The sequence below is a fragment of the Asterias amurensis genome, chromosome 9 (genome assembly GCF_032118995.1).
Source record: "Asterias amurensis chromosome 9, ASM3211899v1".
NCBI classification, from domain to species: Eukaryota; Metazoa; Echinodermata; class Asteroidea; order Forcipulatida; family Asteriidae; genus Asterias; species Asterias amurensis.
Genome location: NC_092656.1, coordinates 2,295,351 through 2,310,580, shown reverse-complemented (window position 1 = coordinate 2,310,580; position 15,230 = coordinate 2,295,351). Strand labels below are relative to the sequence as shown.

The following is a 15,230-nucleotide window of genomic DNA, read 5'->3' as shown; positions in this document are numbered from 1 at the left end:
TTTTTTAAGGGTGCCGGAGTCCAGTGTAAGAGTGGACATTATGTTCACATGGTTAATGTTTCGTTTACTCTTGAGGGCGCTCTGTCAACTCATTCGATGATGAAGATGATGCTTTAACCAGCTTTTTTATGAACCCTTCCAGCTAAGGTGCATTCTGCTGGAATATCTACCATGGTTGCTGCGCATGAGCCGTCCAGGTCGTAAAATGTGCGCACCTTGTTTGCCTCAACACGTGACCGGTAAACCCCAAAAGGACATTGAACTCATGGAGCGGTCTCCACTGCGCAATCGCGGCTCTGGCCTAAGCCACCAAGCGACTAGGAATGGTCTCCGGACGGGTAACAGCCAAGGGTACCTTAACTCCACTGAAGTCATCGGGGTGAAATACGCCAACTACGCCGGGGATGGAGAAAGGGAGCCCATGCTGTCCCAGGACCACAAGGACTGCAGATGCAGCAATAGAGGCGCCATCTTGGAAGAGCTGAGGTTCCTTACGAATAGATACCGGAAGAAGGAATCAGAGAACGAGGTTGTGTCTGATTGGAAGTTTGCTGCGATGGTGGTGGACCGTCTCTGCCTGGTAGTCTTTAGCGTAGCTACACTCGTTGTCACCTTTGTTTTATTTGGTACTGCCCCGAACTTTGGTAAATGAAAGGGGGAGAAAATGGGTCTTTCGTAACAATGTTAAAAGAGGATTTGTCTTTCAATGCAAGACGTACATGTATGTCTTGTCAAAGTGCATGACCCGGTGAAGGTATAGCTGTGATATTCCATTTAGTTGGATAGAGCTTCGTGAATAAATTACATAACACCATGCTGTGCGTGCTAAAATGAAAAGAGGTTTTTTGAATGTGAACAGATAATGTTTGTACAATGACTACACATTACACTCTATTTGTAGTATCGAATGTTAATGATATCATAATGTATCTCTTTCTGTAAAGGTGCTACTGATTCCTGTTTGTGAGCAACTTAAAAAAACGAATTTTCGATTTCAGGAATGCATTTTTATTGAATGATTGCGTAATAAAATATGTTTACTGGCCACTTAATTTGTGTTTGTAAATGGCAATTTGCGTGATATCAGTGGCGATGGGTGAAAGTAAATGATTGGAAGATTGATAATTGATAATTGATAATCGACAACGGACAACATATTTAATGAAGTGTTCAATGCATGGATCTGAGTAGTGTTGATTTACATCATAAAGACAAAAGTAACAGGGGTTTAAAAAGAGTGATGTGACTTTTCAAGACATTTTCCCTGCAAGTTTTGTAAATGACTGCTCACCTTAAAAAGGGATAAAATGTTTGACATGAGTGTTAGAAATGAATTACAGTTACATACGAATGTTTCGATACTATATAATATATTATGTTGAATTCCTGTCATTAAGTTTTGAGAATTTAAGGAGCTAAGACTATAACAATTGATAACCACGTGGGAAGTTTTTCTTTGCTGTGACTGATATTAAGTAAACTTTTTATTGTATTTTTAAAAAGTAAAATTGGTTGTGAAAAGTTTGATAATTATTACCTTCAAAGTTATGCATAATATTGGTAAAGGTAAAAATGTAAATGTTTCAAGATTTGCACACATCTTACACGGTATAAAGATTGCCTCGGTGGGAAACTCCCGCTGAAATATTTTTGCTTAAAATGCAATAGTTTTTGAGAAAATGAGGAAAACAATGGGGGACTTTCGGGACGCTTGGTGGCAGCAGACTTAACAGGTAAAATCAAATGGTCTCAGTAATGTGCGCATGCTCAGAACTACGTGAACAATGACAATTTACCTCGTAAGTCTGCTGCCACCTCGCGTTCCAAAGTCTCCCATTGGTTTTGATCTTGCAAGTCCAAAACTTAATGTTTGAAAACAGTGAAAACATTTGTCCCTACTTTTTTTCTCATGACTCAAATGACCGATTGAAAGGGTTGCAAGGGTTTGTTGTTTCATGTTTTGGTCACACATCACATCAAGTGTGGAAACTGGTCTTTGGCAATTGCCAATGTAACACATGTAATAGTCTAAACATGCAGAGATCCAATCTAAAGCACATACTCAATGTGCTCTTGCACAAAGTGAATCATCCCGAGCCATTAACAATACTGCCAAGTGTCTTAATCCCCCAAAGAACGATTCCCTTTAAACAAAAGAGGGTACACAGTTTTCAGGAATGAATGTCGGTGGTGCATGATCAGGGAAACGCAGACACTAAGTAATATCAACGGAAAGTTTATTACACATAATCTATGATAAAACCATAAAAATTGTCTTTATGCATATAGGATGGTAAATTTCCCTATGTTTGTGGCTTACCTTTTTTCGGTAAGCCTGCACATGTAGTATGTATGTTCTATTTAGAACAACGTCTTCCCTTAAGTTTTGTTCAACATTTTAAATGTTTTAAAAGCAACTATTTAAGTAATCTAAAACGTATCTGTGTATAAGTCGATATAAATGTTTAATGTTACAGAACAGTGGTAAAGAAAGACCTGTTGATGAACACCGATGTTGTCACCGTATGGTTAGACTACTGGACTTGCAATCACGAGGTTGTGGGTTCGAATCCTACCAAGCTAACCTCTAATGTCAAAACGACTAGACGAAATTCTGTCGTCTAGGTACAGAATCAGAACTTGTTGATTTTTCATTTCATAATCACAAAATTCACAAATTTTTGCATGAGCTGAGAGAGAGAGAGAGGCTGTTGCCAGCTTGGTGTTTATGTCCTCTTGTAGGAGTTTGCTGAGTTTTCTTGTATAGCACGGAACATAAAGGACCAATGTGACCGAACCAGAGTGTGCCACGTCTGCTAAACCAATCGCAAACCCGTTATGACTGACAAACCTCGTCACATAATAACATCTCATGTCAGTGCATATTGGATGAGCTCATCGCAAGAAGTTTAGATTGGCAATTGAAGAAAAGCTGTGATTTAAATATTTATGTATATATAACAAAATACTTAACCGTTTGATAACTTGTTTAAAAACAAAGTATACATGTATATAAATGTTCTGTTCGATATTGTTTGTGCTATCTAGGGTATAATTATTGATGAAAACTGCAGGCACAGTTTTGATTTGTTCAGGTTATTATGTTTTTTGTTCTTTGTAAAAAACAAATTGCAAAAATGGGGATATTTTAATTCCAAATATATTTACGTAGTTTCCCATAAAAAGGTAATTGCAATTGTCAGGTGATTCATAGCGGTGTTATACTTCAACGGCAACGCCGAGTTTTCACGTGGTAATTAACATACCATAATGAAGTTATAATGTGTGCTTTCCAATGTAGACTTTTCGTAAACATTTTCCTAAATTGACTATACACAAATCAACTGTTGTGAGACTGTGGTGTTGTTTAAAGATGTTTTAACTACATGGCCGTAGTGAAAACCAAAAATACAATGATTTGCTGTTTTATCAGAAAACAATTTATTGTCTGAATGTGTTTCATTTGCAATGAATTTTGCTAAAACAATAACATAATAAAAAGACAGCAACAAGAATCACCTACAGCAACATCAGCAATAGCAGCAGCAGCAGCAGCAACGACAACAACAACAAAGATGACAACATGCTGGTGCAGTCGATGCGAAACTATGATGATGTCTTCTAAGAATTGGTTACAGTCACTATTCACACTGCAATTTTTAAAGTTTGATTAAAGAAACCAAATTTTCTGAATGTTTAATGTGACATTCGAGAAAAGCACTGATGATAACCATCTTTGAGTGATTATGTTTGTCAATCAATACGCATGAGTTTACATGAAGAGTGTAAAGTTTTCAATGACAAAATGCTGCCATGATGCCACTAGTATAATGGTTATAATATACCATTGATTTCATGATATGAAACTGTTTATCATTGTGCATCATCAACAACCGACGCATCTAGTTTGAATCATTCTTTCTCAAAATGTTAAGGCATAAGAACTTACCAAGCAACGCATTACATGTTTACGTTTTCATAATACAAAATACGTGTCTTCTGGCAAGTAAAAAGCGCGCCCTCATTCGTCATGCATCAGTTTCATTCTCAGTGTAATTCGTTGTACAAAAAGATGTTACAAAGTAGGCCAAAAATGTAATTCAATTGTATACTCTTTAAATGTTTTGCACTTATCCCTTTCCCATAATATGGGTGGTGATTCTTTACAAAATGATTGCTTTAACTGCTAGCAGACGGGAACTATCTAAACGGCTATTTAACAAAATACTTTGTAGAAAAACCACGGGAAATGGTGGGTATTCAGGTTCACACACACACATTTACTCGGTCCAAGAAAACAACAACACCATCATCAATGTTGTGAGGTATTTCTATCTTGTATTCTATTTTGGTTTACCCTTTTTCATTGTCTTTTCTCCTGTTTGTGTGTATGTATTTTTGGCATGTTCTGGCTGTATTTTTATCCAAATAAATGCAACCAATCAATCAACTAATCAATCACAGCAGAAAACTCAACAACATAAACAATAAATCGTGGAAACGAGGATTAAAATAGTCAAACAGGCTTAGGTTTTATTTTCATAAACCATGTAATTATTAAACTTGCAAATATTCCACTGTATAAATGCTTTTTGGGAGAAAGTTAAATAACATACGCAAGATAACACTGCTAAAATGACTAAAACATGAAGACTGTATTTTTACATAAAGGGTTTGTTAGCGGTTAGTGTACGTTTAAAGCAACCAACCATTTAGAGACAATATATCAAGTTCTGTCGTGGTGTACCCAACGAGTTCCATGTTTCTATATCGACCAACGGGCACAATAAAGGTATTATAGTTGTCAAGTTCATGTCAGATTTGTCTTCGCCGTTGCCTTTAAGGTCACTGGACACCTTTGGTGTTTACTAAAATTATATATTAGCATAAAAACTTACTTGGTAACACTAAAATGAGAGCTGTTGACAGTACAAATTGTGAGAAACGGCTCCCTCTGGAGTAACAATCTTAACATACACCAAGTGAGAATACTAAAGAAACAAAATGGCCGACATGAACATGAGGACGGGTAAAAAGATGCAACATTACTAATTGCAATTAATACATTTGATTGTTGAATAAACGGTGTATAATTTGGGTAATTGCATTGTACCTTTTAGGGGGTACGAAACAAGGGTATCGGTTCTACCGATTATGTTGCGTTCTTGTTCACACCAACGTACAAATCATGGGATTTTCTCGCTTTTTCTATTGAATAATTTCTCTACATTTCTGGAACCACTGGATGTTTAAATCGACGCTAGCATCAACGAGTGTTCGGACAACAAATACCGAAACTCGCAAGGGCAACATCAAACACTTGACATGTTGAGAAATCATGAAAATGAGTAGAATCTAAAAGTATTCACTTGACTTTATGACTGGTCTTGATTTGTTAAATTATTCAATGGTTGTAAAAGATTGCTTTCCGTGCATATAATATCGTGTTTCACAATTAAAGTAAAAACACACTGACAGACAACATGCCTTATAAGTTTACAATAAAAAAAGAGAAAACAAAAAAGTTACATCGAAGCGGTCGCTTTAAATTGCATTCCGAACCATCAAACCGCGCTATACAAATCTAATTTATTCTACCCACAAACCCATTATAAACATGATTATAAAAAAAATGAAATTAGAATTCCCACATTTTTTCTTCGATTGAAGAACCTGCTTCATATTTACATGACTAACATTATACAGAATGACAATAATCCAACCAGAAAGACATGCTAATTGCCCTTCATAATATTGCGTCCAAGAAACGACACGGGGCGAAGCTGGTGTTGCATGAACATTTTGCAGTAATTCCTAAAGTTAGATTACAGTCCATTATTATTATTATTATTATTAAAATAATCGGCCACCTGGCGAGTATGCACACGTTTTTAGGAAAATGACAACATGGGGAGATTCAAAATTGCTAATGAGTTATTTTGTGTGTGAAATGATTCACTCGCGGACAAACCTACGAGTCAAATGAAGGAAAAGAAACATTGTACACGTCAGCGTTACGTGGGAGTGATTAATGTTCACCCCCTTCACCATTAATGAAAAGACAACTTGCAGGAGCCTATTATTAGGAAACAGTTAAAAAGGAAGTACTTTCGACTATTCCTATAATGATTGCGAATTCGTGTTGTATGACACTAACCAATTGTTACACCGTAAGTCAATTCTGCTTTCCAATAACTAAAAGGCACTGGATACTATTGGTTATTACTCAAGTAATTGTTAGCATAACAACTTACTTGGTAACAAGCAATGGAGAGAGCTGTTAATATAAGAAGTAGTTTTTGAGATACAGGTAACACACATTTGTGCAACAAATGTTCACAAATTTGTTATTTTATGCATGTATGTTGGGATACACCAGGTGAGAATACTGGTCTTTGACATTTACCAAAGGTTTCCAGTGCCTTTAAGCTTAAGTTTCCACATACAGTATAGCACTGCAGAATCATGGAGTCAATTTCAACAATAATATGCATCACATTATTTTGATGGATATAATTTTCAGCCATAAGGCGGGACTTGTTTGATGTTTAATTAGTGGACGTTGACAGCTCATTGAAATGCGATCATGCCGTAAAGCAGTAACTGTGACTGGTACGAACTGGGCCCAATTTCATAGAGCTGCTAAGCACACAAATTTGCTAAGCATGAAATTTCTTCCTTGATAAACACAGGATTACCAACCAAATTTCCAGGTGATTTTCAGGATAAGCAAACAACAGCTGAATACTAGTAACAAGCAATATGCAACAATTAGAAACTTGGTTGGTAACCCTGTTTCTATCAAGAAAGAAATTTCATGCTAAGAAAACTGTTGTGCTTAGCAGCTCTATGAAATTGGACCCTGGTAACCTTCTCGAACACATCAGTTCAGTGAAAAGTACGCAACAGGTCCGTAGCTTACGAACGCCTTTGCAGTTTTTGACAAAATGCTTTCAAAAGACGAAGGAATGGTATTATATTAGTGGTACCGTAAACGGACGTCAATTTAAAATCCCCTACTTTGAACCCGAAACGCCAACCTGCAAAAACCTCGCCCAAATTATTTATTGAGTACACCGTTTACCTAACCATTACCTGTTTCCTAAAGCTGCTAATGCGGAAATTGTTGTCAAGAAACCAATTTCTAATATATACGTAACCTGTGGGTGTAATCATCATTCGAGTTAAAGTGCCAAAACACAACAAAAATCAGGTAAGTTAGACTTTCAAATGGTGACCAATGTTGCACCATCCCCTAGAAAAAAAGCTCCTCAAACGCGGATGGAGTATTATAATATCTGAAGTAATTATACGTTTAAAAAGTCATGCGCAATATCCAGCGCTTCAAGGATAATTTATTTTAAAGCTATAATAAAGGTAAATAAAATACCAAATGGCCAAACTTGTGTTTACAACTGGATGCCACACTGTCCCCGCAATAATAACACACTTTTAATTTTGTTTAATGCTACAAAAATTTATAGTGGGTCCTGCCACGTAAATATTCACTCATATTGCAAATTTTATTTTTATACATTAAAAAACCATGTAATTACAGTAGTTGGTTTATATAGGGCAATGTACAAGAATGTTAAAATGGTAATGATACTGGACTATACAAGCAGGCATTACCTTATGTAAAACCTTTTTATGATACATGTTGCCCTCTGTTTAGATTATTTTATCCTCGGTAGAAAGCATTAAATTGGGCTTGTGATATTTGTTCCATTGTGATCTTAGTTGTGTACCACCCATTCGAGTATTTCACGTGATAAGTCCGACATGTTGCATTTTTCGTTTCAAAAGTGTGAGCGATCTGTGGCTTAATTTAACCGCATCGAACACAATTGGAGCTGTAAATGTAATGTGTTATCACCAACGCCAATTTATTTATTAATTGGCTTGAAACTTCTTGCGATGACACACCAGGGCTTTATTGGTATCTTGCTATGTGTGTACGGTATCAGCGAAGCACTAGTTTGCTTTTGAGACAATGTACATATCAGAACATTTTGAAACAAAACAAGGCAGAAGAACGCAACTCAACTTCGTTGAATGAGTTGAGGCATTGAGCTTAAAAGTTCTCTTACTCTTAGAAATATACCTATCTTCGTGGACAGAACTTCAGTTCCCCATGCAGATTCGAATGAAGCTTCTCATTTTCACAAAACAAATCAAAACTGCTTTCCAAAGAAACGGCCAATGAAACAACGAGCTTTGTATATCATGTGAAACTCGTTGCACAAAATGTGACTCTTTGTCCCGCGCTGAGATTCTACTAATGGACCTTATGCAATGACGTCATCAACCCGCCATCTTTAGAGGTAAAACGACAATGTACGCGCGGCACACAGAATCATCCAATAAGCAATTTCATTTTGACCTCTGGCCGAGGGAGGGCGCCCTGCATGCTCAGATGACGTCATCGTGTGTATTACATTCTATTGTTATACCTCACAAGAACTGAAACTACTCGCTTACTAAACGCTAGTAATTATTATTCCAACAACACGTTTTTGTTTGTTTTCGTTTATAATACGAACTCGTTGACGGTTGAAATAACCGTTGGAAGAAAAATAAGTTGTTAACTTGTTGTCCCCTGCAAAACTTTAACAACTGTGTGGTATAAGCACCAAGTCAATTGTAATTTTATATACACAATTTAATGCGGCTCCTCTGCTGGCAATTCGTCATCGACACCAGATACAGGTATGTCCATCCATTGCGAGGTTTACTGCACTGGAGATTACTGGCTGTATGGTTGACGCACAGTAACCATTCACCATGATGATGCATTGTCCAACCACTGTATGCGTCCAATAACCACTCTCCGGTAACCCGAGTGATGACAAGTCAACCCTAAGTCAACCCAATGTCACCAACTGCGAAGTAATATCGCCGGCTCACCCTGGCAGTGTCTTCAATATTGGCACGCACGAGACCAACCCCCCTCTTCACCGCGAATCAAACCGTCGTCGTTTGGAGGTGACATTTTAAACGTTTAACAAACGTAAACGGTTTTCAAAATCCAGTTTAAACTGCCCCATCCAACGTTTAGTTATTAAATCACTGGCTTAACCTACACTGTCGTCTTGTTCTTTTACTGGCAAGAATATAAGAGGAGCTGATAGGATGATTCCGCTGGTACCACAGATCACACAGATGAGGAACACCCAAAGGAAGATCCGATCAATCACTGTGGCTACGTATTTCCAATCTTCTGTCATCTGCGTAATCAAGAGAGAATGAAACAAAAGGTTGATTATGAAAACATTTCACTCATCCGTTTAACAAGGTCACTGTTAATATTCATCTTCTTTGCCGATTTTCTTAACCTGGGCCCGATTTCATAAAGCTACTTAAGCATAGCAACATTATACTTACCAGATGAAGTTTATCAGCCCAAATTCCATGTAACATGTACACATTTTACTGGTATCCTGCATTTGTATTTGCTAAGCAGAAAACAGTTGAGAAATATTTTTTGCTTCAGGCAGCTCAATGAAATGGCCCTAGGTTTACAACACAAACCCGTTCATACCAAAAAGTTTTTGTCAAAAAATCGCCTCATTAATTTACAGCAAACATTTATATATATTGATGTACATAATAAATGAGTAGTCCCTGAAATCTTGTGGAGGCTGACATGGTTGTGATAGGATAAGTTATTTGACATACCCTATTGTAATCCTCTTCGGTTTTGAGGTGCGTCGCGATGAACCGTACGCCGTCCACTGCTTGTTTAAACTCCTTCGAAAAACGATTACCACCAGACGACTTGGATGATTCTCCATCGCTTCCAGCTACCTCGTCAGACAGAGTCCTGAGTTTGAATCCAGAGTGGTGATTATCATAAATGTCCCTGCCGTTACTCCTCGTTGAGTCCCCGTCCTTGTGGATTACCTCCTTCAACTCGAAATAATTGGGATCTCTCTGGTTGCCCTTTTGTACTTTGGTGATGTACTGCTGAGGACGTTTCATGTAGAGCAATGGCGGCAGGATTTCCAGAAAGACTCGTCGCACCCACGGCTGCATGATATGCGTACTCGGTGCTCGGTAGTGGATATTCAGCACGATGACTGTGATTACAATCGAGAGTGTCACGAGTACCATTGTGAAGAGCAGGTATCTACCGATGAGAGGTATGAGTAGAGAGGTAGGGGGAATGATCTCGGCAATCAGCAAGAGGAACACAGTCAGAGCTAGGAGCACCGAGATACAAAGGGTGATTTTCTCACCAGAGTCAGACGGCAAGTAGAATACCAGCACTGTAAGAAATGAGATGAGGACGCAAGGAAGAATGAGGTTGACCGTGTAGAACAATGGCTTTCTCCTGATGATCATATTGAATGTGATATCAGTGTAGATCTCATCACAGCATGGGTATTTGACTGTGTGTTTGGTACCAGGGGTACCGATGATATACCATTCACCACTCTGCCAGTAGTCTTCAAGATCTACGTCAGGCCCACCGAGAGGCATCAAGTCTATGAGTAAACCATCGTAAGTCCAGGAACCAAACTTCATGATACATTCCTGCTGGTCGAAAGGGAAATACTGGACATCTATTTTACATGAGCTCTTGTAGATGGCTGGAGGTAGCCAGTAGATGATGCCACTGTCGTAGACCAGTGCTTTCGTCATTAAAGTCACCTCGTATTTGCCATCCGCACTGTTGAGGAAACATACAATCAAATTGAGTTCAAGATTGAATGGTCATTTAATTAAAGGGAAGGTACACGTTTGGTAATTACTCAAAACAAATATTAACTTAAAAACTGACTTGGTAACGAGCATTGGAGAGCTGTTGATAGTATAAACCATTGTGAGAAACGGCTCCCTCTGAAGTAGCATAGATTTTGAGAAAGTTCTCACTAAAATAAAAAAGACTTATTGCTTTTTTTATTGTCTTTTATTCCTATCTGAAAGCAGTCAAATTCGTCCACAAGGGTGTTTTTTCTTTCATCATTCTCTTGCAACTTCGATGACAAATTTAGCTCAAATTTTCACAAGTTTGTTAATTTATGAATATGTTGAGATACACCAAGTGAGAAGACTGGTCTTTGACAATTAACAATAGTGTGCAGTGTCTTTAAATGTGTTACTTCAATACTTACTTATTGTAAAGAACAATATCGGGAAGCCAGATCATCGAAGCAGGAACTCTAAGAATCTTGATGCCGTCATATTTATCAGGATTCCAACTTAATTTGTAATCGACCCATTGCTAGAAATGAAAGGAAATCACAAGGAATAAAAACCAATTAATATTAAATGATAACAAACCAGAAAAAATGCAATAAACTATGACATTTTCAGCTAAATGATTTATGAAAGTAAACATAAACTTAAATCTGCTCTTTTTTGCAACCCTAAGAAAGATATTGCTAATTCGTTTGCTTTGTTTTTGTTAGATGACAGTTGTTTCTGCCTCTTCTTTAACATTAATACTCACCCCCTAAAATAATTCAAAGATTCGTTTACTTAAGACACACCCTTTACAGTGTCTTCAATATTAGACACTACACTGCAAAAGTTCGGTGTTAAAATTGACACGTAGATACCAATAAAGAATCGAAATTTATACCATAAGGTTTAAAATAACATTACTTCCTCCGAAAACATTTACAGTTGTCTTATTCTAACACCGTATGATTTATTTTTGATTCCCTTTTTCGATAGGTGACACACCCGTGGTGTCAATTTTTACACCCAGCATCAAATTTTTACCCATTACGTTATCTTCATTAAAAAACCATAAACCTAGCTTTGAATCTGAAAATTAGACCACACCACTTCAGATTGATACATACAAGATATGTTTTTAGTTTGTGTCATCTTTTTGCTGGAGTGAAATGGATTCTCTCTGGGTCCGGAAAACAAGTTACTAGTACAAAATTCAAATAAAATTGAAAAATACTTACCTGTTTTAACCAAACGTTCGTTGTCATGATTTGATTTTTCTCATCCTGCAAGAAAATGGTACAACAATTGAATTAACTTGAGATAATTTAGGTCAGAAAAATATATCAATATCAAAAATTATTTTACTTGTTATTGTTTGTACAAAGGCCAGGGCCATAAGGGATGGCAGCTGTAATACTGATAAGGCGTTAGTGTCTAAGTATAAAATAAATAAGTAAACAATTTATAATAAAAAGTAGGCCTACACATTATTCCTTTACACAGAAACTAACATGGGCTGGAGGAAAATAGTTCAAAAGAGGGCGCTATCAGAATAAGTCTGTACACATTTCGCCTTTTTTTTTGGGGGGGGGGGGGGGTATAAACTCGGGGGGGGGGGCAGAATCTCCTCCCACAACGGAACTGCTAGATATAAGAAATTAACCCAACATTACTCAATTGCAAACTAGTAAGAAGAGTATAAGTTATTACGGAGAAAAACACAACAAGATATAAATGTTGATACATTTGGACAAAGTTTTAACTGGTTATAAAAATAAAAGATTACCACGATGACAAAGAAATACAAGATACATGATGTAGTTCAGTACATACATTTATAAAAATGTATACAATCCTGGAAAAAATATCACGAAGACAAAGAAATTCAAAATTCTTAATGTGGTTAAAGTAACATTATAAAAATGTACACAACTCTGGAAAAGTATCACAATAACAAAGAAATACAGTAGTCTCAATAATGCTCAATACAGACATTTATAAAAATGTACACAACTCTGGAAAAAGTATCACAATAACAAAGAAATACAAGATAGACAATGTTATAAAAGAAGGAACATTCATAACAATGTTTAAAATCCTGGAAAAAAATATCGAGATGAAAAAGAAATACAGGATTCACAATCTGGTATAAAGAAGGAACATTTATAAAAAATAAATTAATAACATTCTGGAGGGGGATCACGATGACAAAAATATACAAAATTCACTTTGTGGTTAAACAAGGGACATTAAAAAATGTATAAAACTGTGGACAAAGTATCACAACGACAAAGAAATTAAATTGTGATTAAAAAAGGACAACTATACAAATGTATAAAATCTTGGAAAGGGTATCACGAAGACATAGAAATACAAGGTTCACAATGTGGTTAAAGAAAGAAAGGGAAATTTATTAAAAAAATGTTATAAAGTTCAATACAGATGTTAAAAAAATGCATGACAAAACTGGATTTGCTGTTACGATCTGTAATTAGGAATTAAAACTCACCACATCAATAAGCTGTGACATTGTAAGGCCAAACTCGACCGATAATCTCTCTGTGTTGTTTTCCACTGGACGGATAAGGCGGTTATAACCATTGAAAAGATCATTGAAAAGCCTCTCCTCGGCCTCTGATGCAAGACCTCCTATAAGAAGAAAAAAAAGCAAATCAATAAAATAAATTAACATACAAATAAATGAGTTAAATATGACATCTGGTACTTTTTTTAAACACAATTTGACCCAAGACACGTGAAAAAAAAAATTCCATCGGCATTTTTTAAAAAACATTTCTTCATTACTCTACTCTCTTTATGTAAAAAAGAGTGAAAATTGAACTCCCTTTCCGAGTGGTGTCAGTTTCATTCTTTTGAGAGTGAAAGTCAATTTGTGTCACTCTTTCTGAGTGGTATTGGAACGGACCTCACTCTCAATCGAGAAGAAAGTACCCGTCTTTCACGCTAAAGAGTTGTCTGCCATATGGCTCTTTGCAAGAGTGGTGGCGAACAAAACGGTTTTTTTCTTCACCCTTTTACATTGAGAGAGTAGGTGGCAAAAAATGTGTAAAGATATCACCACAATCTCTTGCTCACTTCGAAGTTGACACGCTGATTATTGCATCAGCATAAAAATATTAGCATGCCAAGTAACAGAGTTCCGCTGATTATTGCAACATAATAAATGAATGAACATGCCAAGTAACAGAGTTCCTTGGGAAACTGGGCAGAGTTTCAACATTTCCTTGAAACTGAAATTGAAAAGCAAAACAGGTATAAGCAAACTCGTGCTTTTCGTTTGTATGTTCTACTCTTCACAGAACATAATCCGATTTGGCTGTAAACTGTTCATTTTCAAATGGGGGAAATAGCTGTGGCGTTTGTCAGTTTTGTTGCTGGCCTTCAGTTGGTGATATTGACAAGCGGCACCTAAAGGAATTGCTGTTACTGATTGGAAAATATTTTCGTCCAAAAAAAGGTTGCAAAATGTCGTCTTTGTGTCCGTCCAGAGGATGCTTTGTGTTTGAAAATAAATGTGGTTTGCTTTGTGAATTTTGCTTTCGATTATGATTGGTGCTTAGAGCGCATGCCCCGTGACATTCGACCCCAAGGTGATTTCCGTCTCTATGGCACTGGACACTATTGGTAATTATTACTCAAAATAATTTTAGCATTACAACATCTTACTTGGTACCGAGCAATGGAGAGCTGTTGATAGTATAAAACATTGTGAGAAACGGCTCCTTTGAGGTTACATAGTTTTTGAGAAAGAGTAATTTCCCACTCAATATTAAATTACTTCAGCCCTGAAACCCTTTTATTATGCATCTGAAAGCCCACAAATTGGTGCAACAAGGGTGTTTTTTCTTTTATTATTCTCTTTCAAATTCGGTTATCAATTATTCAAAATTTTCCGATTTGTTATTTTCTGCATGTGTTGAGATACACCAAGTAGGAACACTGGTCTTTGACAATTATTACCAAACGTGTCCAGTGCGTTTAAGTCACCATGCAGGCCCGGCTTCAAGAGAGAACAGAAATCTATATCAGCGCATTATGAACGTAGGTATCGAGTTAGCTTTTTTGTTTACAACCACTTTACGTAAAAGTTCTGCATAATATTTATGAGAGTTCTTGCATAAACAAAAGGCGAATCCCCTGGAGGCATAAATAGCCTTTAAAGAAGACCAATATCTTATCTTAAGGCGGCTGTCTTCGCATCGGCTTAGCCAGTGTAATATTTTCCTACTTTACGTACCATCAATTACTGCAGCTGTCAGAGTCTGATATGGCTACCATTAATCGTAATTATCGTAATGACAACTCGACAAAGTTGTTTGAACAGAGGCTGATTGTGACAACTAATGAAAACCCATCACTGTACGAGACATGTACATGACTGCGTAATGAGTAGTCGTGTAGACTACAAATGAAATCTAGTTACTGTACAAGAAATTGGTATAACGTATAGGCCTACATTTCTGCGAGACGAGTAGTCGGGATGGGCTTAGGTAAAACTAGTTACTGTACGAAAAGGTACACTG

General features: G+C 36.8%; 2 protein-coding genes across 4 annotated transcripts in view; one reads left to right on the top strand and one right to left on the bottom strand.

Moving 5' to 3' along the window:
* Positions 1-3,448, top strand: part of LOC139942208 (neuronal acetylcholine receptor subunit alpha-7-like) — a 33,321-nt gene extending 29,873 nt beyond the window's left edge. Inside the window, exon 10 of the mRNA XM_071938984.1 lies at positions 143-3,448. Within this exon, the coding sequence (XP_071795085.1) occupies positions 143-652 (510 nt within the window). The 3' untranslated portion in view covers positions 653-3,448. The remainder of the gene's footprint in view (positions 1-142) is intronic.
* A 1,059-nt stretch (positions 3,449-4,507) lies between these two features.
* The window catches only part of LOC139941675 (neuronal acetylcholine receptor subunit alpha-3-like), a 55,299-nt gene continuing 44,576 nt past the window's right edge, over positions 4,508-15,230 (bottom strand). For all 3 annotated transcript variants that reach the window (XM_071938274.1, XM_071938273.1, XM_071938272.1), the window contains exons 3-7: positions 13,196-13,335; positions 11,925-11,969; positions 11,118-11,227; positions 9,679-10,672; positions 4,508-9,227 (exon numbers count right to left, since the gene is read on the bottom strand). In XM_071938274.1, the coding sequence (XP_071794375.1) occupies positions 9,075-9,227; positions 9,679-10,672; positions 11,118-11,227; positions 11,925-11,969; positions 13,196-13,335 (1,442 nt within the window). In that variant the 3' untranslated portion in view covers positions 4,508-9,074. The remainder of the gene's footprint in view (positions 9,228-9,678; positions 10,673-11,117; positions 11,228-11,924; positions 11,970-13,195; positions 13,336-15,230) is intronic.